This window comes from Homalodisca vitripennis, chromosome 4 (assembly GCF_021130785.1).
Source record: "Homalodisca vitripennis isolate AUS2020 chromosome 4, UT_GWSS_2.1, whole genome shotgun sequence".
Lineage (NCBI taxonomy): Eukaryota > Metazoa > Arthropoda > Insecta > Hemiptera > Cicadellidae > Homalodisca > Homalodisca vitripennis.
Genome location: NC_060210.1, coordinates 78,642,832 through 78,668,767, shown reverse-complemented (window position 1 = coordinate 78,668,767; position 25,936 = coordinate 78,642,832). Strand labels below are relative to the sequence as shown.

General features: G+C 33.3%; 1 protein-coding gene across 1 annotated transcript; it reads right to left on the bottom strand.

The window, feature by feature from the left end:
• Positions 1–24,526, bottom strand: LOC124359587 (40S ribosomal protein S8). The gene is made up of 6 exons (XM_046812469.1): positions 24,415–24,526; positions 13,363–13,469; positions 12,522–12,621; positions 11,724–11,899; positions 1,382–1,511; positions 1–164 (listed from the first exon to the last, which is right to left on the bottom strand). Exons 1-6 carry the CDS (start codon positions 24,416–24,418, stop codon positions 55–57), a joined length of 627 nt encoding a protein of 208 aa, XP_046668425.1. The 5' UTR covers positions 24,419–24,526; the 3' UTR covers positions 1–54.
• Between the last annotated feature and the right edge of the window lie 1,410 nt (positions 24,527–25,936).

Here is a 25,936-nt window from a genome sequence, read left to right as displayed (position 1 = left end):
CAATGTCATAACTTCAATTTAATAAAAACAGTTACGACAATGGAAACATTAAGCCTATTTGCCTTTCTTGGCCTTTATCTTCCTCATATAGAACTCCAGTTCTTTGCCTTCAAGGATATATCCATCTGCTCGTCCACACTGTCCTGGTCTGCTGGAAATGCACGCTGAAAAAAAAAACACAATGTTTAGCTTTTTAAATTAGGTACATGCCTCGTATTTATATACAGTAGAGCAGGTAGCTATAAAAAATCTGGACCGTCAATAATTCAGATTCAATTATGGTAAGAAATAATGCTTTTATACATGTACATTACTTGCATAAAGCAACAAAATCCCTCCCCCAGGGTGTGTGTGAGAGGCATGTTTTGTATCTGCGTTTTTTAAGGGGACACAGAAACAGAAGAATTGGATGGGGTTAATAATGAAAATGAAAAAGCTGGGAATATTCCGAAGCTTTTATAGCAGCACAGACTTTGATGGTGTTGTTTGAAAAACAAACTGATAGCATATAAACTCAGATTTTCTCCTTAATCAAATAAAGAAGCTGAAAACCCCCAATACAGTGGTTCCAAAATCCATGAAACATAAAAAAATCACATATATAATAATCACAAATATTTTGTAATTTAAATTATTTATTAATTACAGTTTTACATTAGATACATTATTTTAGATTTATATAGCCTAAAGGAACTTTACAAAAAATATGAATACTGTATTTTTTCTGTAAGTTAAACATTTAAAATTGTTATTAATAATAGTTTATTACAACTTAATATGTTTAATAATTGTTTTATTTATGAGCTCTACATCCATAAACAAAGTGATTTATACTCGATTGCACATAACTCTTCATTAGCTCTTGTCATTACCTCATTTTTGGTTCTTTCAAAAATCCAGATGGATCATATTCCAATTGATCCTGATTATTGGCGCTCTATTGAATTAGGAGGAAATATATAAAGCATTAACCCAGTATCAATGCTTTATTTTAAAACCTTAAGATATCATCAGTATGATTAGCAATCACTCAACTATTTGAGAAGCTATTAGAGTCATCTGAGTAATAATAATAATATATATCGAGCAATCTTCTATTTTGATTGGTACCAAAAATATTGTAGTTACTCATTATATATTGCTAAATTGTAGTTGTAATAGGCTGTAATGTTTGTACTTCTTCAATACTAATTATAAACATCACATATCATCAAACGATAAAATAAATACAATTTTGTTTTGTAATTTACAAAGAGCATTTATTAACTTTAATCTAAAATAGGTTGAAAAAAGGTTAAAAAATAACTAATGCCGTTTAAATAAAACACAGAACAGGATTAAAGTGCTGGCTAAACAACAAAGTTTGTGCTTGTAGCAATACCTAGAACTCTAGCTGTCTGGAACTGTTCCTCAAGAGGTGGCTCCACCTTGCCCAACCGCTGTCTCGTCTTGTACTTCCTCTCCACCTTCTTTGATCTCTTCTTATTCAACATGGCTTCCTCTTGCTCTGTCTGTTAAGACAAAATATAATTAAGTACATACAGACTAGTAAACCCATAACACAAAATATAGCCAACATCTTTAATAACAACAGAACATGTACATTTCACAACAGCAAAGTTCTGTGATGTACACAAAAATACAATTTATAATCGAGATATCCTTCTTTGCAGTTCTTGAACCGATCACCACATCTTGAGAGGCAGCATATGTTTAGTTTACAGTCAAGAATTTAAGTGTACTAAAGTGTTCTGGATATATGGAATCTAAGAATCACAAGAATTTTCAGTCTGGCTGAAAATCTAGTGCCTTCTTTGTGGTGCTGCTGTAAAAGTTTCACACTGCATCCAACTAGATCGTAGATCTGAATAATAATGATCTCATAAATTTTCACTATATTAGGCAATCTCATTTAAAAGAATTATCTTAAACCGTTACTAATAATAAATCATAAATTAGTTCAACAAGACACTCAATTAATAATTTCTCAATTATAGAGATACAGATAATTAAGTACCAATGAAACGAGATTGTGAATAATCAGACTTCTCAATAGTAATTCAATTAAACAAGCCGAAACAACGAAGTATCGAATTACCCAATGGAACGTAACGAAAGAATTATTTCAGCCAGACAAACAGATGGACTGCTCTTGGACTTCACAGAGATGAATGGATGACAATACAATTTTAAGAAGGCCCTATCGGGTTTTTAATATTTCAGTTGTACCATATTACACATAACCTTACTAAAGCAATTTTCAAACAAACTCTACAAAACTGTTTTCATGGACACTCAGACATATCACCAGCACAAACATCTAAAAGTTTTCTTATGTGACCGTCATTTCCTTTTTATATTAATTTTAATAACTAATATAACTTTAAAGCATTTTAAATTAACAAAAACGCATAATCATATAACATTAAAAAAACGATGATTAGATACAAAGTGTTAATTATTACAACACCTTGTAATACTTAGAACAGTTTATAGAGAAAATATTTTGGGGGAAAGAAAATCAACAGGTTAATATTCACTTAACTTTGCCACATAACAGATACAATTATATCACAAATAATTCATTAAATTTAACAAGAAATAACAGAAAATAACTAGATTTTCTGCTAATTTGAGTTCAGTCCACTTTTATGGTCCGTTTTCAATTTTTTACACAAAACGATGATTTTCCCACTATTTGTGCAATTGACAATGTCTTCCGCGAGAGTAATAGGCCGTGTCCTGCGGTACTGACTAAATGGGGACCGGCGCCAGGTGCGGCTGACAACAATTATTGTTATCACAGTTATAACGTCACCAAATCTGGTGGGGTTACCTGGATAACCTTGTACAACCTTTTTGTGCTGTTGGCTGATCTGACTTCATTTTGGGTAAGTTAAAAAAAAGTATATCTCCCCGCATTTACCATGATGGTCAAAATTTGTTCAGTAGCGAATGTGTTAAGTTCTAAGCTAACAAATTAATTAACTGTTCGAGAGGTAATGTTTAGGATAAAATTAGATTTAATCATCAGTTGGCTGGCATCAGTACGTTAGAGGTGAAATAAGTGTTTATTCAACATTTGAATTCAGATACAATACATCATCATCTGCCAGTACAATTCCAATCACTAAAAAACATAAATACGAAAAAACAAACTTCTAAGAATTCTTTAAGAAAAATAAATTAAAAATATATTTTTAAGGAACTAAGCTTTAATAACAATGGTTGGCTATCTGGTGTAATCTATGCGAGTTGACCATATTTACCTAATAAGCTAAACTTATATTTTTTACTCTATGCACTCGAAGGCAGTATTTATAATTTGTCCTTGGAGCTTGTATTACGTCCATGTTAGACTAGAACCACTGGCCACTAAACATGGCAGTTATTTTCTATTTTCACACGTAGTGGGCCTATACACTGAAGTGACAGAAACCTAGAAAATGTTAGGAAGACGTGTGCTTGACTACACATAGGTGTTTATTTTTAAAAGTTTTATTTCATTAAAAAACACATAGAAAATTTTAAAATATCTCATGTCCGAGTATAACTTAACTGTAAAAGCCTACTTTATAAAATGTTATTACATATCTTTGTTAACAATATACAGTTAATTACCTAAATGTATGTGCATATTTTTATTAGAAAGATTCATTAAAAATAAATATTTAATTATTAATAATTTTTTCTTTAAAAATTTAAAATTACTATGCAAATAAAGCAGAGAATATACAAAAATAATTTCGATCTGGGGAGGCAACCTTTAAATATGGCCGCCTAAATGTCCATGAAAGTAACGGCCATCTATACTGGCCATATGAGTTGCGAGGACAAACTACGGAAAAACTAACGTGAGTTGTCTGCAACCTTAGTGTGAGCAATGCTGCTGGCCTTTCAAGCGCAATAAATTTAATTTAACTTGATGGCATAAATACATTAGAGGTTAAATTGATTCAAATTATTTATCGTTTAATTATATGTACTAATTTAATTAATAAAGAACAATTTATTTATTCTAACAGGTTTTTAACTAAAACATTTATTTGGGAATATGTATATTATTGTGATTTTAATAATATATAACTATAATGCAGAACTAAAACATACAATCAATGTAAGCAATCTATTGAAGGAAATGTTGAGTTTATAATACTTTATTACGTTCATCAGGCGATGAAGTTTTACTGGCATCAGGACGTTAGAGGTGAAATGATTTGAATTCATCAAAAACAATTTCTGATGTAATTTTTCATCATTTGCCAATAAGTAAATCTCATTTATATTTCCTTACATATATAGTTAACATTTTAATTTGGGAAATAATACAAATTTGTAAGTGCTTTTTATATAAACTGGAGAAAGGCCCTTGAAGATCAATTGGGACTGTACTCGTGTAGTTTTTAGTTGTGTGAAAGGTGCAGAAGCATTGAGATAACACATTGCATGTCAAAACTCACAGCACATCCAGGCAGTGTCCTGGCAATGCTAGTAGCTGAGTCTATATCAATCCAATCATTTTCATCACTATCATCATTACAATAGCTATTTCCTCTTTTCATAAAATTCATCCCATTATATAAGTATACTTTATTCATCTTTCATGTCATTATATACAAACACTAAGTATGTACGTTTTTATCCCCTAATCACTCAGACTATAAATACACCATCCACCAACTACGTAAAAGATAATTTAGTTTATTACGAACCGTACAAGCTACTGTACACAGTGGGAACTATATCCATATGCGTTCTGGCAAACAATTATAACTCTCCTAACAATAAATAAAACAGTTTATGGACTAAACAAATCCCTCAGAGCAATAGGAGTTATCGCTGGTGGATACATCACGCTCTTAAGCTATGTGTGGGGTTATAGTTGAAAGGTTATGGCTAATGAATAATTTTATTTATTGGCATCAGGACGTTAGAGGTGATTTGAATTCATCAAAAACAATTTCTGATGTAATGTTTCATCATTTGCCAATAAGTAAATCTCATTTATTAAAATATAATTTAAATTTGTATTGGGTAGAGGTAAAAGTGTTATCGTAGTGTTTGTAGTTTTGTATGAATACGTATGGAGATTAGCAGCTGATGAAGTTTCATTTACTGGCATCAGGACGTTAGAAGTGAAATGACTTAATTCATCAAGAGGAAATCCTGATTCAATAATTCATCACTAGCCAATAAATAATCAACTGATATTTATAAACATTTCATACCAATTTTCAATTTGAAAAAAAAAAAAAAAATCATATAAAGTAAAATTGTTTAATTTAAAAATATTTTAAATTTTAATATAAAACTATACTGTAAATAAACATTTATTTATTATAATGATGACAATTTCATTTATTGCAAATGTCATACAATCTGTGCAGAAAATAAACCATTATGAATGATAAATTATTATAAAATATAGCACTAAATCATTTTAACAGATTTTACCACTTCAACCCTCATTTGTATCCTGTATTAACAATCATATTTAATAACAATGTTTTAGGTCAACAATTGCAAAAATGACACCCCCAAAATAAATTCCTGGTTTCACTCAGCAAGTATAATCATTATGTTGCACCTGTTCAGTCTACACTTTTAGTTTGTGCTAAATCAATGTTTAAAAATTTTAATTACTTTTAATAATCTACGAGGGTCGTCCACAAAGTAACCTCCGTTTTGAAATAAAAAATAAACTAGTTGAGATAAAAAAATTGTATTATATAAATGTTAAAACTGCAGCTTTTCTCTACTTTTCTACATATTCACCATACAAATTCAAGTACTTATCATATCTTTTAACAGTTTTTTAAATTCCGTCTTTAAAAAAATCTGCCGCCTGAGAACGTAGCCAACATGTTACAGCGTTTTGAAGCTCTTCATCACTCGCAAACCTCTGAGATGCAAGCCACCGCTTCATGTACGGGAAAAGATGGAAATCACTGGGAGCCAAATCCGGGCTGTAGTGGGGGGGGGGGTCAAAAACGTCCCATTTGAACTTTTTCAAAAGTTCTGTCGTTCTTTGAGCTGTATGAGGGCGGGCGTTGTCATGGACAAACACAACACCAGATGTCAGAAGACCACGACGCTTGTTTTGAATCGCTCGTCGTAGCCGTTTTAAGGTTTCACAGTATGCTGCAGCTGTAATGGTCGTACCACGCTCCATAAATTCAACGAGCAAGATGCCCTTAGCATCCCAAAAAACTGTAGCCATCAATTTTCTCGCTGAAAAAGATTGGCGAGCTTTCTTCGGCTTGCTTGGCGAAGCGGTATGACCCCATTGCATTGACGGACTACACCTTCGCTCATAATGTTTGGGCCGTACACCGCACTCAATTCACGATGAATTTCAGCTGTTGTGTAACTTTTCGACCACAGAAATCTTATTACACCACGCACTTCACCCGTGGCAGGATTTTCTATCACGGCGCTCATGTTTTTACGTTGTACCAAAAGAACGCGCGATCGCATGATGCTCTCCCTTGCACAGCTAGAAGCGCACTGAACGGCTGCGCACACCGATGTGAGAATGGCGGCGCTACCCCCACTACTTATCGTGCCACGCCCAAACGGCGGTTACTTTATGGACGACCCTCGTATATTAATTAATTGCATCATCGTTGAAAGCTTCTAATTACTGCTCATCTGACGAATGAATAATGATAGCAAAAAGCTCTACTCTTGAATGTTTGTAACAGTATTTATTTAGTTTTCTCAAATACATTTGTAAATATTCTATAGATTGCAGTTGTATGCAGAAGGAAGCTGAAGAATTAGCTGTATTTTCCCTCCACTTTATAGTGATCTATTATTGTATTCCTCACCTGTTTATACAACAGAAACTAGTTTTACATTTATGGTATCGGGTGCGTGTATTGTTATGTGCTGTTAATAATACTACAAAAACCAGGCGGTTTGATATAGGGAGTGGCACAACAGCTGCTGCTAACATGTAAATTAATTCTCGCCAGCCTGTGGCACATGCTGCCAAAGAATCAGTCCGAAATGGGTTAATTCAATGGCATACTCTTTCTCTTAATTGATTTACATTATACATTTTTAATCAGGACTGTTATTAAACATATTTTTGAACTATGTGGCTTACAAAACTTCATTGTTTGTAAGCAAAATCATTAAGTTTTAGAAAAAGATAAATTGATCAAATTTAGATCCCAGGGGGGGTAAGAGCTCAGATCGCTGTGGGAAGTTGAGTCATCAATGGCAATCAGACTTTCTTATGTAGTATCATCATTGCTCTACCACCTTTAATATCTAGCCAAATTATTGACAGGGTGGCCACTCAAAACCTCTTTTCAAATTCCCGGGTTTTTCCCGGTCGAAAATTTCTGATAATCCGAATTTCCGATTCAAACCAAATAGACAACTGCAGTACTGTAGTTAACGCTTACTCCAAGTTCAAGGATGACGTTTTATCGTCACTGGTATCTGCGGTGCTCTAGCATTTCGTCGCTAGCGATATGCAAGAAATTCGGTGACAATTTATCGCTATAATCTATGTTAAGCTCCTTAGTTCATATCTCTGTCTCTTTCGATGTGTTGACATAACATTGTGTATACTTAATAACTTTCCTTTCTGTGATGTTTAGAAAATACATGTATCCAATTCAGAAATACAAAGATAATAAATACCAACAGAGCTCTACCGCTGGTTGTTCCGGGAATCAAGACAAAGCCTGCTCACACACGACAGTGATGTCTCGGCGATGTTTATAATTGAAATTTTAATAGCCGTTTTTCAGTTCTTCTAACCAACTATCCGGCACAGGAGTAAAACTAACCAAGATAAACTCACTACACTAGTGGAGGTAACCTTGAATCAACTGGCATCAGATGTAGCTCAAAAACATATGTTGATCTTCATTCACAATTTCACGAGCCACGTCACGTAAAATACAATGTTTCGTGATTAATGAGTTCTTGGAGACGGAAAAATTATTTTTGAAATTTTTCTGGTTCTCAGAAAAATTCCCGGCTTATTTCCGGTCTGTTAAATTCCCGGTTTCCCAGTCGGGTGGCCACCCTGATTGAGGATGTACACCGATATCACTCATCTACTTAAAAATGTATTTTATGCAAAGCAAGAGAGCTCTGAGGTTCTCTTATAAAATTTTGGTCATAGGGAGCAGAATTCTAAATAACTTGTTAAAAAAATGTTTCTCTTATATGACTAATGCATTAATCTAGTACAGCAGGCATTTATTTGGTGGAACTTGGCTGATTCTATTAATAGCAGGTTAATTTGAATTTAGTATTAAATTATTCAAAACTGTTATGTCCATCATACATAATTCCTAAAAGTAACGAGGCAACACTATGATACATTGTATAAATCAGCAGTTAACCGCATCAGTTTGATTTCCATAAATTTAGCGATGTAAACAATAAATGTCTTGTTGCCTTGCCTCACAGCTTTTAGCATAGAAACTGCAACTGGTGGAAATTCATTGTAAGTTGTTTTCTGTATATAGAGAAGATATTATGAGCTACTGCAGTTAAAAAATGTTTGGTTGTTTTGTGAAAGACGAACTAACATTTATGTCGAAAGCAAAGTGGCCAACCATCTGTCGTTACTAATGACCTAAACAACCAAAGCCTTTCCATCATATGGTTAGGGAAAATCAGAGTTTCATTATCACAAAGCTTTCACAGCATGGAATTGTAACTGAGAAAGTTGGATATAATAAATTTTTGTGCTCAATGAGTAGTCCTGACTTCCACTGATTCCCAAGGGTTTCCCAAAATGAAAAAATGGCTTGGGTCACTGCGCTTCAAGGATGATGAAAAGTTGAAAACCATTGCTAATGATTGATTACATGCTTTTCAATACTTAACTTTATTTTTAAAAGTACTTCAATACCTAAGTATTTAAAAGCTTGTACCTAGATACAATATGTGATTAAATTTAGATGGTAACTAAGTTAAACCATTGTTCAAGTTGTTCTTTAAAATAAATATATAGTAAAAAACTGTACAAGTTCTGAAAGTTATAAAAAAACACATTTATAATGTGTAAAAGACCTCATAACAAAATTACTCATCAGTGCCCTCTTTCGTAAGTACTTTTGTCCCCTTCAAATGGCCCTTCTTAAAATGAAACTGCCATGCATTATCTTTTCTATAATAAAGTGAATTTTTTATTTAAATTTGGACAGTAGAGCTCAGATCGCTGTGGGAAAAGTGTCATCAACAACCATTATGTATTCTTGATTAATATCATCATAGCTCTGTTTTACAATCTTGAAACAGTGCAGTACTGCCAATACATACAAATTTAAAATATTTAATTTTTTGGCAATGGCTGAGAGTCAGATTATATATTATTTAGGATTTACATAAAAAACTCATTGAAAACTAATAATGTCATTGTATATCGATTCACACTTCATTATATCTGCACACATACCTTCAATGTTTAGAACTGTCTACAACTACTTTGCCTTGTTTAAACCCTCAATCATCGTGAAATATAAAGTTAGGCTTCTTTAGTTTTTGGAACATTCTAAATTGGACTTTACTTAGTTATGCAACACTTTCATCCAATTTTATATATTGTTGGTGAAACACATTGTATTATACAGCACTCAGAAAGGTCATTACATCAAGAACTTGTCAGTAAGAGAGAGTTCTGATAACATCATTGTGCTATTTTTTTGCGCAAGCACTTTGCACTACTGTTAAATGTAAAACTAGAAATTTTTGGGACAAATAATGTAAACAACAATAAAATGGATAGTTGTATATACTTTTTAAGCTTCTAATAAGTTTGATTTCTAGATATAACTGAACTAAAATGTATAATTGTTCTGGAAGAAACTGATTCTGCTAAATTTCTAGGAATACACCTAGATAAAGGGTTAACCTGGAAAGTTCACATTAAAAGTGTATGTGCTAAATTGGCAACTGGAATTTTTGTCCTTCGCAATTTATCAAAGTTTTGTACGTCTGATGTCTTAATGATGGCTTACTATGGATTAATATTTCCATACCTGTCGTACGGAATTTCTCTGTGGGGCAGTTGTGCCATATCAAACTTGGAAAGAGTATTCAGACTGCAGAAAAAAGCTGTTCGAATCATCGCAAAATTGAACAACAGAGAGTCATGTCGAAGTGCCTTCAGGGAGCTCAACTTGCTAACTCTACCCAGCTTGTATATTTTAGAGACTTCATTTTACTGCCGATTTCAGTGTATATTGACGCAGGGCAGTGATATACACAAATACGAGACAAGAGCTCGGGGGCGCTTTCGAGCCCGACAGCATAGAACAGCAGCATTTGAACGCCTCCCTTCTCAAGCTGGGATCAAATTCATTAACAATCTCCCTGAAACACTAAATTTAGAAACAAATCCAAAAAAATTTAAAACCCAATTAAAACACTACCCGGTGTCTTGTGCTTTTTACTCAGTTGGCGAGTTTATGGAGCACACTTGGGATTGATATTCGCGGCAGTGTTGCAATCCTGGGGGTTGATCCCACGAATTATGAATTTTGTATGTGTATGAATGTGTGCCTGCTTGCAACTGTATGGAAAGTCGAGTGAATGGATTTAGTTTTTAAGATAAATACCGTAAAAAATTGGTATTATTGACTATTGCAATACAATGTAATATATATTGTCAACGCAATAAAATATATTCTATTCTATAAGATACTTTAAGTTGAGACTCTCTATTATGTTTATAATGCACACAACTTTAGAACTTCTTGAACAGAGATGACCTTTTGGTTATTTGCATGGTAAATGTCCAAGAGGCCAAGGAGTGAACCCCAGATGGATTGTACTTAGGCTAATAATTGACACATATGAAACTATAAATTTATTTTAACATGTATTTGACCCATACTATGTTTTTATAAAAAAATCATAGGCATGATGACAAATTAAAATAAGGGTTGAATCCATATTAGTTTACCTTATTAGTGTTGTTAACAACTTTTCATGAAAGAAAGTTATTAAAACCTTTGTAGCCCTTAATAAAAATCCAAATACTAAAATTATAAATATAAAATAAACATACAAAACAACGTATTAATTATGTAACTAAGCACTCAGTGTAACTATGACAGCAGCATCACTAGCTACAAGCTCAAGTCAAAACGACTCAAGACAAAGTGTAGCTCAAGCAAGTTAGTCATCATTGTACTTATCACATATTTGTAAAACACACAGCACTCATCATGAAATTTTAATAACCATTGTACTCATTACGTACTTGTACAAGTTTGTACATGATATTTACTGAAATTTAAAATAAAAAATGTATTTAAACTTATAAGGGACCACATATTTAGTTTGGCACTCAGTGTAACTATGACAGCAGCATCACTTGCTACAAGCTCAAGTCAAAACGACTCGAGACAAAATGTAGCTCAAAGCATGTTGGTCATCATTGTGCTGTTTGTATATAGACAAGATCTAATTGTGATTTACTATGGCTGGTTTCCCCCACAATATTGGATGTGAATCTGAACCAGAACACAGTCGTAATGAATAAAGCAATTATTTTGATTGATTCTTTAACATTTTAGAAACGGTAGAATTAGTTTACTAGTAACAGTCATGTTTCAGGACATAAATTCTAAAAAACCAACTATAATAAACTTATATTTTACAAAAAAAATTATTTATCTAATATACTTAACATGATTTAAAAATCATTTATTTGATTTTAGTGTGCTTAAAAACTTATTACATACCAGTTTCGCTCCCTTCTTCCTACCAATGGGCAGAGCGTAGTGCGACTCGTACCACTGTCTGAAAGGAGTGGCATCAATAACGACAATGGCATTCTTCACTAGGGTCTTCGTTCGCACCAACTCATTGTTTGATGCATTGTACACGACATCAATGATACGGGTCTTGCGAGTGCAGCCTAAAAATATAAAACATAAAAATCTTGGCAAGTTAAAAGAATGTTAATATTACTATTAAATGCCAACAAAACATAAAAATAGGTTTCAAATCAAATATTTCCTTGATAATGAAAATCTACCTATTTTATTTTCACTGATTAGATAATGGACACAATTAAACATTTAGTTTCATTAAACTTACCCCACAATAAGATTTTGAATCATTTATATATACAGGACTTAATTACACCCTGTATGTATGTATATATATATATATATATATATATATATATATATATATATATGTGTGTGTGTGTGTGTGTTTTTTTTTACCATAACTCACCAATCCAATATGACTCAAATTCATTTTATATTATTTTGTGGTTGTAGTTTTTTCATTTGATTTCTTAAAACAATATTGTTTGACTATAAGGTTTGATACGTCAAAAATAGACTATATAATATTTAAAAATACTAATTAAAGACTTTATGACATTACAAATAACATAAGACAGTGTAAACAATATTTGTAGAAATGCAACATTTTTTTGCATTTTAATAATTGTAAATGAGACTTGTAAAATTACGATCTAACTATAAGAACTGTTAATAAAATATGACTTAAAACACAAGTTTACGAACATTCTGATCCCCAGGAGAAGTTGCCCTGATCCAAACGCAGAGCTCTGTATTTCTTATTTCCACCTCGTGTTCTCACAGTGTGGATTCTGCGTGCTCCAAGCTACGACAACACATAAATAAATAAATACTTTAAAACAAGTAAACCTAACTGATCATAATAACAATAAAATGTTTGAAAATACAGTAATGGTGAAATCTTACTTGTATTGTATTATTTCACCATGCTAAACTAACAGTAATAAATTAAGCACCTAAACTATCAACATTTAATTAAATGCTATTAAAACAATTTATTGTTAACCTTGATCAAAGTGAGTCAAATCTAGAATTTTCAAACCTCAAATTCTAATAGCCTTTTTTGTTTACTTACTTACTTACTGCCGGGGCGTAACAAATCTCAGTCGATTCTTTGCCTCGCCTTTTTTGTTTACACTTGATTTAAATAAAATCATCACCAAATCAGTTCCTCCTTATATCTTTGGAGACTTCCTGACAAATTTTAAGGAATTTGCAGATGTTTATCTCCTGAATAATGTTTGGAATTTATTAGCATTAATATTTAACATGTCAGTAATATGTTGAGTCATATAACTTCCATCACATGAATCAGCAATCTAGTCTTACTTATGGTATGTACTTGTACAAGTACATGCAAGCTGGCACTGCCAAAGCCCATAGTTGCAGGCACATCAAGGTATAACTTATATAATCAATTTTTACACCAAACAATTAAGTTTCACTGTGACAAATTTTTCAATGCTAAAACTTTTAACCATTGCTAATACAGGTTTGTTTCTTGGCTTGTAAGTGCAATTTTATTGAACACTTCTTAAAAACCAACCTTAGTATTAGCAGCAGGTCGACCTAGTTCAAATTTCCTCTTCTTCCTGATGGGCTTCCTCTTCCCACCAGTAGCTCGCCTCTTATGCCAGTGATCTCGGGATATACCTAGACACAGAAATTTCTTATTTTAGGATAAGAAGTAAAATTTAATATCTCATAAATAAAGTTATCACAATCATGATATTTGGCCAGCCGCAAGATTGAGTACACCAAGATAACGATACTAGTGCCCGGCTCTTCGGTGCACCAAACTGTTGGTGGATGTGTCCTTGGTTAACACACCAGTCAGCAACGTCCATTTAAGACCTGCCTTGAAACACGGACCAAGGAGTCTAAAATGCGAGAGTCATTTGAGTGCTTGAAACACCGAAATGCGCAATGAAATTGAAGGCCTGATTTGTCAGACCGAGGGAGGATTGAAGTGAAGTGAATGCCACTAATAAGTTAGTTGTTAAATGTAACATAGTTTAGACTCAAACGGCATAGCAGTAATAGACTATAGCCAGATGTAGTACAATATATGCAATAAAATATAACCAAAAGAACAGGCATGTTTTAGACCATGCACTCAATAAGTAGCATATATTGGGCAGTTTGTCATTAGTTTGGTGTATGAAACCTTAATGCAGAAGCCAAGAGCCAATTTGCGTTATGTAAGCAACAACCTGGATTTTCTTGTAATTAAACCTTCTCTAGCATACTGCAGGAAATCTCGCAATGTGTTTTTGTTTTTATTGTTAACTGTAGTTTGTAAAACCGGTGATCAAATGCACTAGTGTTGATTGAACATCAGACAACAGTTGCACTTCATTTACACTTCTAGGCTTGTTATTGATCCAAAACTGGTTTCTGTAACTACTGACAGTCAATTTGGACTTGATGAGTTTTCCCGTATGAGAAGAGCGCTAGTACAACTCTTGACACTGGTGTGTAAGCTTTGTTCCTGTGCAATATTGCTGCTAATGGGAGTTCTTTAAAATATTGATTGTATCTGTTTGCAGTTGTGAATAATTTATAGTTTTATATTAAATTATGAAATGGATAAGCCATATGATTAGAACTTTTATCACTTTGTCAGTAACACTATCAAACTTAAATAAAAATTAATTTTAATAAAACCAGATTTTATATTATTATGTACTATAACTTTAAAAACATAAATTCAAATACAACTTCAAACTAATTCAAAACAGACTTTTTCTGTAGATTAGCACACAAGAGGAAGCACAGATAGTAGCCTCTGACCTACTTAAAGAAATTGAAAAAAAAAAAAACCACAAAGAAGGTGTGCTAACATCTGGAAGTATTCCAATACTTAACTTCTCTGACCGCTCGCCAAGAACATTTAATTTCATATCCATCACATTCTTATATGATCCAAAAAAAGTTACTCCTTGCTGTTTATTGTAAACTAAAGATTATTATACTTATTAATAAGTTTAAGATATGTTGTCACGTAAATTGTCATACTGAATTAGTCATTTGATAAAAATAATCGCAACATTCAATACAAACAACCAAGGGTAGATTAAGATAAGCTGTTCCGGTTTTTATATCGATATTGACAAACTATATTACTTCATTATAACTATAGATATAATGAACTGATACTGATTTTTGAACAAGAACTTGTATCAATTTAAACACCTTTTCATATAAGCTTATTGTCTTTTATGAACAATAACACAGTCAAAAGCTTGTGGAGGACTGTGACACGAAGTTGTATAGTATTTGTACAGAAGAGAAGTACGATTTTCAAGAGAGAATTCTTTCAACAACTTCTTGAAAGCCGTTAATCATTGCTACCCAAGAGAAAACATACAAAATATGTGTAACTATATATGTTTTCTCTTGGGTAGCAATGATTTTCAGTCATAAATGTTTATGTTGTATCATTTCATTATTATTTATAAGGTTTCCCTATTTCTAGTGCTAATTGTTTCTTTGATCGTTATAGCTCCTTTATTATTTATGACATTGTCAATATGTATATTATTATATTAATTACTTAAATTTCAATTATGATTGTCGTTATGACTACAGATATGTTGATACTTATATACCAAATATCTAAGATTATACTAATCGATACAAAAATTGGATCCTCCTATCGTACTCTAGCACAACTGAATAACAAGTGTAAGGCACTTATTAACCCTTTGAGTGCCACGCGAAGTGGTGGAGGTCATGCAGCCAGTGCCAATCATTTGTGACAGGCCATTCCCCTCAGTGCCAAGCACTATTTTTATGTTACTGCAGTATTTTACTAAAAAATTAACATCTTCCTTAACCTTTTCGCCGCGTAAATCGACAATAGTCGACTCACCGTTTTTTTCCGTTCGCCGCGTAAATCGACTTTAGTCCACGACAGCAGAAAAACTTCTCCGTTGGCTGTGTAAGTCGACTATAGTCCCAAGTGAGTAAACGCCATATTCACTGCCTTCTGTAAAGTGCTACAGCCGCGCGGCAAATATTTGAACTAGACTAGTCACACGACGATGTTGGCAGTTGTTCGGGATCGCGTCTGCTGCTTTTGCCGTGTTTACTAACATTAAACATTGGTTATGTTTGGTTATTTGTTTTGATTTAATAAGTGGAGTGATTAAAAAGTAGTTTTATTGCTACCACTTCAGTATTTTATAGTTAGAGCTTCACTTAATGTGATTAAAAAAGAAGCTAGAACTACCCCCCTGTAGTTGTATCTTAACTTTTCTAGAAATAGAAGTTGTAACTTCACTTTTGGTGTGATTAAAGTATAGTTACATCTACCTACCTATAGATATATCTCCATTATTTTGGAGTCTGTAGATAGGCACACTTCACTTTTATGTCTTGCGTGACTTTTAATGGCGATGTTTATGCAAGTACGGGAAAGAAGAGTGTACGGTGAAAGAAGAGTATTGACTAAGTGCAAGGAGCTGATGCGGTTTTGAAAGTGAGAATATAGACTTTTTAGCAGAACAATTTCTACCGCCTAGTGACGAAACTCGGGGGAAAAGCACTCACTCCAAGACAACGATTGGAGATTTTTCTTCGTTATACAGCTGATCCGGGGTTTCAAAGTGGTGTAGCAGAAGATATTGGAGTGGACCGTTCGAACAGTTTTGTAAGAACATTAATTATGTGATGAACTGTATTTTGGAAAACGCAGACAACTGGATACATTTTTTCCTTCTACAGTACAAGAAATAAATAATGCAAAGTTGATGTGGCAAAGAAATTTTGATTTACCAACTGTTGTAGGTGCATTAGATTGCACGCATATCGAAATAAAAAAACCATCAATGTTCGGTGATGAGTATATAAACCGGAAGGGTTACCCCAGCATCAACGTGCAAGCAACATGTGACAGTCAAGAAAGGTTCACTAGCGTTGCTGCAGAGTGGCCAGGATCAGTGCACGATTCTAGAAATATGGAGAAGGAGTCCTGTTCGGGATATTATTTCTCGTTATGACGGTGCTGCGTGTTTACTTGGTGACTCTGGCTATGGTATTTCTCCTTGGTTAATCACCCCGTTCAAACCTCCTCAAACCGATATTCAGCGTCGATTTAATCGTGTTCATGCAAAGGAAAGGGTGGTGATAGAAAGGGTGTTTTCGGACAGTTAAAGAAGAAAATTCCCGATACTTGGCAACTGTGTTAGATTGTCTCTAGACAGAGTACCAAAAGTAATTGTCACCTGTACTGTGCTGCACAATGTAGCTAAACACCTCAGAGATCCCTTTAAATTTTGAAGACGACGCGAAATGAAGATGGGTGTAACGAGGATGAAGGAGGCGAAGAAGTGTTCGAAAACCAAGCAACAAAACAACGTGGCGAACAGAAGCGGAATGAAATGCTGGGTTTTATTTAAATGTAAGTAAATTGTACAAAAAATAAAATTGTTAAAAAGTAAAGAGACTTTTTTTGAAAACCTAGATTAAAATACAACCATACAAATACAAAATAAAACCATAGGCCTAGTACAAATGTGCAGGGCCTTTGACATAACCCACAGCTCAATGAACACTGTTGGCAGGCATGCACATAACGTACGTGGTGCATTCATGCCATGTAAGCTATAATTTTTTTTTTTTTTTTTTTTTTTTTTTTTTTGTAGGATAAGGATAGTTTATTATTGGGTAACTGGAGTTGGGTTTAACTAACCGCTAAGTTACATATTAAACATCAGGATTAAATGAATAGTCATCAGTTTGAGTTTCTTTCTCAACTGTTCCTCCTTTCAACTTTTGTAACTCAATTTTTTCTTTTTCAATTTGAATTTTCTGTAATTCTAACTGTTGCAAGAGAACAAGTCTCTGTAGTTGCGGCGTATTCAAATCTTTTGTTTCACCTGTTTCGTATTATGCCAATAGTTTTTTGTTTGCGGGCCTTGTATACGAGTTGTCAGCTTGAGTTCTCAAACTTTTTCTCAGGTTCAGATTCATGAGGTTGGGTAGTTATTGCGATTGCTGGCTGCAGCTAAGTTTTTTCCACTCGTCACTGCTGTCATTTCTTGTCGCTTCTACTGAGGTTTGACTGACATGCTCCAGCCTGCAAAACTGCCTGGTACTTTTGTAAAAACTGGGTTTTCAGCCTCACCCAATAATGCCAAAAGCATTTTTTCCCACTCACGTAGTTTAAATTTTTTTATTTCCTGTAGCTTTCACATCAGATTTCTTTTTTTTATTTTTGTTTTCATATTTTGGAGCATTTTGTTCATTTGAGTAGCATTTACTTCATTTCCTGTAGTTTGGGAATACGTAGAACACAAGGTTTCCCACGCTTTCTTCTTTTCTAATAAGACTTTGGGAACCCTTGACTTTTCCAACACAACACAGTATTTTCTGATAATATTTTTTACAAATAGCTCCCTATCCGCAACCAATTTCTTATCAACGTCTCCTTCATCTTCAGATGATGTCATGATACCTATAAACAGGATAAGCAAGAGAACACGAGTGGTAACAGGAACACGACTCAGAACGGCACGTGAGTTGTCTGTATGGCCTGCGCCGCACTTCACCGCTGCAGGACTGGAAGAGTGCGGAGAGTGGGGGAAACAAGTCTGAACATGAAAAGTAGCTGCATCTACACTAGAGTTGTTATCTACCCGTAGTTGTATCTCCAAATTTTTATAGAATAGGGTAGTTTGCAACTACGGAGTGTTAGAGCGCGTGTTTTATCACTCCAGTTTTGAGATAAAAGCTATCACTACACTGTAGTGTCTACTATGAAGTTGCTACGTTTTAATCACTTCACTCATTGTATTCATATTGTTTAGTTTTTATTGCTTAATATTTTAATGCAAGTAAGTATTTTAACATTAAACATTAAAAAGTGTTGTGTTACTGTAGTGAATATCTTACAACAAAAAGGCTGTGATTGTTAGGTATGTAGGCTAGTCAGGGACAATAGTTTTTACAAATTTCTAGCCTGTTGAGGTTATCCTGTTTAATAATGGAACAAATAACCGATGATGAGATTAATGAATATTTGAATCATGGTAATGAAGACTCAGATTTTGAAATAGGTGATAACAATGTAGACTATTCTTCTGAAAGTGATATAGATGGTCCATTAGATGAAAATAGCCCTAGAGCATCTAGGCCTAAATCTCAACAAAACAATGCTACCTTGTGGGATGAAATTCAAATAGGTTCTAACATAGTATTAGACAAAATACCTAAATTTACACTTTGTGATACACCTAAGGTCAAATTTGAAAACCTAACTCCAACTGAATCATTTCATAAATTCTTTCCTGAAGCAATCTATAAATATGTAGCTGAACAGACAAATATTTATTCTTTACAATGTTGTGATGTAACAACTGACATTCCCAAACGTTCTAGACTACACCAACTAAAAGAAATCGATGAAAGGGACATGAAAGCTTTTGTAGCAACGCAAATTTCAATGGGACTCATTCATAAGCCAAACGAAGAATCATATTTTCAAGACGGCTTTTGGCTGACAAAAACTCCGGCATTTTCCAAAATATTTTCTAGAGACCAATATCAATTAATCAAGTCTTTTTTGCATTTCAATGATAATAGCAATCAGGTGTCAAAGGGTAATCCTGGATATGATCCACTGTTCAAAATAAGGCCCTTGATAGATTTTGTTTCTAAAACATATCTAGACAACTATGAGCCTGGAGAGGCACTTTCTATAGATGAAAGTATGGTTAAATTTAAAGGTAGGCTATCCTTCAAACAATATCTCCCAAGCAAGCCATCAACAAAATGGGGAATCAAGGTATGGTCGCTCTGTGACTCTTCAAATGGATTTCTGTTGAGATTCAAGGTGTATACTGGGAAAGAAACCGACAGTAAAGATGAGGGCCTGGGTAGTAGAGTTGTAAAAGATTTGTTACTAGGTTTTGAATCTACTAACAGAATCATATACATGGACAATTTCTACTCTAGTGTTGATTTATTCAACGACCTGAGGTTGAGTGGGTTGGGAGCATGTGGTACGGTGAGAGCAAACCGAAAAAATTTGCCTGCACAAATGAAAAATTTGAAGAAAAAGAAAGGTGACTTCCCAACAACATTTATCCGAGAATCTAAGGATATGATAGCATGTTCCTGGCAAGATACAGGAAAAGTAAACATGCTCTCTACTGTAGGTGACACTGGAGTAAAATTAATTGAAGTCAGATCAAAGACAGGCAGACGAGAAGTCACGAAACCCAATATTCAAGTACTGTACAACAAAAATATGGGTGGAGTAGACTTATTTGACAAGTTTTGTTCTACGTATCCTTATGGCCATAAATCAATGAAATGGTACCACCCCCTATGGCATTTTGTCATTGAAATTGCATTGATAAATGGCTGCATAGCTTATAATATGCAAAATGGTGTAAGATCTCTAACCCACAAAAAGTTTCGAGAACAGGTTATTGACGGGTTACTAAGTGCATGGCAACCTAGAACTGCAATCCGACGTGGTCGAAAATTGAGCAACCCTCTTGATGACAGACTATCAGGGAAAATCCATTTTATCAGCCAATATGGAGATAAAAACCACAAACCCAACTGTGCTGTTTGTAGTATCCTACCATCAAGCTGCACCAAAAAAGGGAAAGGCACGTGTAAAAGAAAGCAAACATCGTATTTTTGTAAAACTTGCCAGGATGAGCCACCCCTGTGCATAGTTCCTTGTTTTGAAATTTATCACTCTATAAAGATTTATAAGAAAACTTGCAATTGCTAAAAACCAAGACAATCTTGTAAGGCTATAAGAGAATGTTTGCATATTGGACAACATTTTTGCATTTTTTATTTTTTATGTTTAGGCCTACTAACTTGTATTTATTGTGACTTATTACTTGAAACTATTAAAAAAGTAAATTGAAGAATGAATAGTTTTAACTTTGTGTAAATAATTCTAAATGTATAAAAGTGAGTGTTGTGAGACATGGACTCCCTGCTACTTCTGCGCCTCGTGCGAATCACCACATTTTCAGCTTTACTGGTAAATTTATATTATTATGTACAAATTACTTGTTACACAATATCATATATGGGTGTATGTACAATTAAATTATGATATAAAGTTCATTCAGACTGCACATCAACCAACGTATACAATTTAATATTTTTTTTACAAATTTTTTGATAAAATAACTAAAAAACATGTATTATTCACCATAAAAAATTTTAATGTTGCGTTTTTCTTACTAAAACATGTGTATAACATCTCAAGGAACCAAAATAATAATGTTTAATAATTGTAGGAAAAAAAAAATTTTTTTTGTCAAAAAATGTAAATCTTGGAACAGTGTTGGTTTATTAATTCGCGGCGAAAAGGTTAAAGATTAACACAATGGGACACTTTTTGCTTTATTATTTAGGGCAAGATACAGGCTACAAATTGGTATATATATATATTTTTACCATAAATTAAAAAAAATAATTATATATGTGTAAACAAAAATACAAAAACAAAACAAAAAACACATTTTTTTTTGTTTAAGATACAAAGAGTATTTATTTACTTTTGTTTTATGTGCCAATTGTATTCCCCATGTTAGTTGGAATACATGTACCAAGTTTCATAAAAATACATTGATATATAACTAAGTTTTGAATTTTTTTATATATTGCTGCAAAATGCTGAAAACCTGCCCCAACATGCACGCTTACTCTTGTTCATGTAAAATATATTTTACTAGTTTTAAGAAATTAAATCAAGGTAGATTATACAACTGTTATTTATTTATTATGAACAGACTTAAATTAATTACTTTGGGCTTATTCCATTAGGCCTATTATACTAAATCCTTCAGATGAAATAACTATGTGAGTGTTTTTATCATAAGAATGAATTAATGTATTTTAATGTATTTTCGCGCTCAGATTCCGTTATATGACCCCAACGCTTAAACTGTTTTCAATGAACTTAGAACATTATAAAATGATGTAGTTGAGTAACAGAACTAACATTCCATCAATCAACATGCATTTCCAGGTATTGCGATCGGTATTGTTGTCGCTGTTATCTTATCTTTCTCAAGAATCCCGATTACGGCAGACCGCGCAGCATCACATGATTATTTAAGTTTAGGTTAGTTTAGTTAAATTAGGGTTGGGGGCATAATGTTAGTTTTGTTACTCAATTACATCGTGTTATAACGTTCTAAGTTAATTGAAAAAAGTTTAAGCGTTGGGGGCATATAACGGAATCTGACCTATTTTCGCTTAAGGGCGATCTGTTCCTTTTACTCATTTCGGCAAACTATACCTTATTCAATAATGAAATTGAACTGAAGTAATAAAAGTAGGAAACTTTTAAAACATTAACCAAAATGTCAACACAGCCACACTAGATAGCTAGAAAAGAAAACCGAACGTAAAAAAAAACGACTGCAGCGTGACAACAGGCGGTTCGCGCCACAGGCCTCTAGATATCAGCTACATAAAAATATTGTATACTATATATACATACTATCACTACGTGAATTATGTCGTACATTTCTTGGGCTTTAATTTGATACGTTTTACGATATTATACGTCAATATTTAGCAACAGGATGACCAATATTGGAAAGGCCAATCTAGTCGGCCCTTGGCAATTTTCGTCAATACCATTGGGCCGATGTCCTTGGCACTATGCGTAAACGTTGCTAGGCCGATTTAATCGGCCCTTGGCACTCAAAGGGTTAAGATCTACCTCTATCCTGCTATTATACATATAGTTAACACCTTCAATGCAGTTTTTTTACTGAATGATCTTGTCTAGTTCACGGTAAACTACATCACCAGGGTAGGGCACGATAAGCGGACCCGGTTTTTTATATAGAAGAATATAGTCATCGATACCTAATATTCGCATCTAAAATCCTAGACTATCAATCGATATAAAAGTACCTATAGTCCTCAATAACAATCATATGTTTTAAATTAAAATATAAATTTAATATTTACAGTGATCGAACAAATTATTATAACCAAAATTAGTAAAAAGACGACCATATTTACTCCTGTCAGTTACAGTAGTTTCTTTCCCACAAATTTCACATAATGGGGTTTTCGGTATGAGTCCAACATGTTGAAGCCACGAAGAAGCAATATCGTGTAGTTCTCTAAAATTGACTGCCGGATTTTTAATAATCAAAATTACTTATGTAAAATTGAAATATTATCCTACGTGTATTATTTTAGTGTTTACAGCTGTTGATATAGATTATTTAAGTTAATAGTTCAAAATAATTAATCAGTATCGACTGATTGATTAAATAAATGGTTATGATTAAGTAATATCTTTTGCCAATTTCGATATAAAAACCAGATCCGCTTATCGTACCCTACCCCATCACCATAAATGCAATGCACAATGCAATAGGCCACATCAGAGATAAACAAATCAATATGTAGACACAGTAATATCCTATAACAAAATATGGTATTTATTTACAATAGCGTGACCATGGAAAATGGACTTTTTTTCATGGGTTGGGCATTTATAGCCAAGTATTATCACAGGTGCATATAAACTGGGGGGAAAGTATATTATTGTATTATATTGATGCCTTTCGGGCATTATTGCGTTAAGGAGCAGGGGGCATCACGTGATCTTGGATTCGACTTTTGCAAGCTCTAAAAGAGCTTTTTTTAATTTTTTTCTAAAAGAGCAAGCAGTGCGCAGCGGGCAGGCATCGTTGACAGGATTAACGTACTAGTCAGCATCATTTCAGTAACTTATCACTTACCTTAATGAACATCCAACACAAAGGTGTGCACATTACCACTACTGAACTAGGAGGTTAAGAATAGACACGGAGGAACAAAATAGTTCAAAATGGCGTCCCCCCTTTATTTGAGAGAGCCACGGAGTAATACCAAACTGTCAAATATGGATAGTGTTGCCAGAGGTACTGTCAAAAATAGAGTTTTCAGAGGATTTCAAAAAAATCATAACTCCTTTGATTTTTGTTGCAGACGAATTTTTTCTTCACTATTGTTTTCAGGAAAAAAAAATGAACATACCTTTCCATGGTCACGTTATTGTAAATTGATACCCAAAATATAAAAAATTGAAGACCTACTAATACTAGGATGTAAAACTTGTAGGTGGCCTATAAAAAAAACGAAGTTTCTATTTATAACCCTTTCATTTTCACCAATACCTGATTCTGTGCTTATAAAACTCAAATTGCTTTGTGGCTCCTTGACTAGGCTATTGCTGGTAGTTTCAAAAACCCAGACTCCAAGTCACATTTATAACCTCAAACCCAAATAATAAATCAACCAATGATTTATTTGTCTTTCAACATATTTAACACCAGTCTTTATTTAAAGACACCTGAATATTCAATTTATGGTGATAAATAATATGTGTATTTAAAAATCCAATATTAACACATAGCGTGAAAACGTTAAGACTTGCCTGTTTGAAAAATAACTAGGTATGTATTTCAATAAATATTGAAACTTCTAGGCTATTAACTTGCATTATACAAGTTAAATGTATAATTTATACATTTCTTTGATTCAATTCTTACTTTCAAGCTTAGATTATAAAGGATGAAATAATATTTATAGAACCAATCCTACTCACCCATGATGACACCGACCGGAAAAGAAAGACTGGGAAATCAAGAGCTGGCGACACATGGAATGAAATAATAATAGGTAGAAACATAGGACAGGGCTAGCCAATGGGATTAAACGTGACAGAAGGAACGGATATTACGTAGTCGTTCACAGCCATTCGATGATTAACTCATGTATATACCAAAATCGCACTATAAGTAAATAGTAGTTTTGTTCAACGGAATGCTACTAAGCTGTTACAATTTCACAAATACTTAATTCTATACAGTATTCATACTTAGAACTTATTCGGCGAATTTTTTACAGGTTTTTATTGACAATAAAATTTAAAAACTAAGTTGAAAATTGTAATTATGTAATTTCAAAATTCACTGCTGTGATATATATTAAAGAAAACAAAAATTACATAGAAATTCCTCATTAAAATTTAAACTTCCTTGAGATTATAGCTTGTTGCTCTATTGTACAGGTAAAATAGAAAAAAGGACTTACGGAGCAAGAAACCCAATATTTATTTTGTTTATATTAAAATTCCATCTGAGCCATTAAGAGGACGCCCTACAGCAAGGTTGAGATTTCGAATAAAGAGATTTTGGATCCCAATGGGTTGAGTTATAATTTATATGATGAGCTGTCTGATAACACTAATGATTTTGATTCATATTATCACGATAATAGACAATAGATTAGGGTGACTTTGGTGACCAAGAAGCTGTTAATATTAGGATTAATATGTGAATGTCATCCTGGATTGCAGAACCTATTTTGATTATTATGCCTAGTTTGCCTCCACTACAACATATAACGGATCTTCAACTGTCCAGATCCAGTTGTACCACCTAAATTACGTAGACTTTATAATAGGAAATAACACACAATTCTTCAATTGGGGTCAATACAAATCAACCTCGTTCTATCTCTAACTAATAAAGAAATACCTAAAAAATAACGTTCCGACCCCATTTATGACAAGAAAAGTATTTTATCCGTATCTGGAGTAATGAATGTGGTCCACTTAAAGATTGGAAAATACTCAGTCAATCTTTCCAATGTTTTAAAATGATAAATTCATTGGTTACTTAGTATTTCAGCTAAATTTGTAAGCAGGGCATTCAGTGAAAAGGTATAATTCCGTTTAAGAAGCTAACATTCTACTATTTATTTGCATAAATATCCACACGGGTATGACAAATTTGCGTAGCTATCGCGATTATAACTCATCAGAAATCGAGATCAATGATCCATTTGTGTCTCAAATATTATATTCAACATATTCATAAATGATGTTAAAACCAATAGCTTTTACCCTTTACTGAACATTTAAATCAAACCTGCACATTTTGTTCATACATTACGATTACAATATTAATGAGTAATAAGCTATTATACATGATAAGGCGTTTTTCATGAAAATAGGTCCATTGTACATAATGATTCATATGTGCATTACCCATTAAAAAATAAAAATAATGTCTAATATACATTGTCATTATGGAAAAATAATGTTCTTATACAATTTTCACAAG

Coding starts and splice junctions, on each gene's coding strand:
- LOC124359587 (XM_046812469.1), bottom strand. Junction 1,512..11,723: donor GGAAGAAGGGAGCGAAACTG/GTATGTAATAAG, acceptor TTGTCTTAACAG/ACAGAGCAAGAGGAAGCCAT. Junction 165..1,381: donor CCAGACAGCTAGAGTTCTAG/GTATTGCTACAA, acceptor TTTTTTTTTCAG/CGTGCATTTCCAGCAGACCA.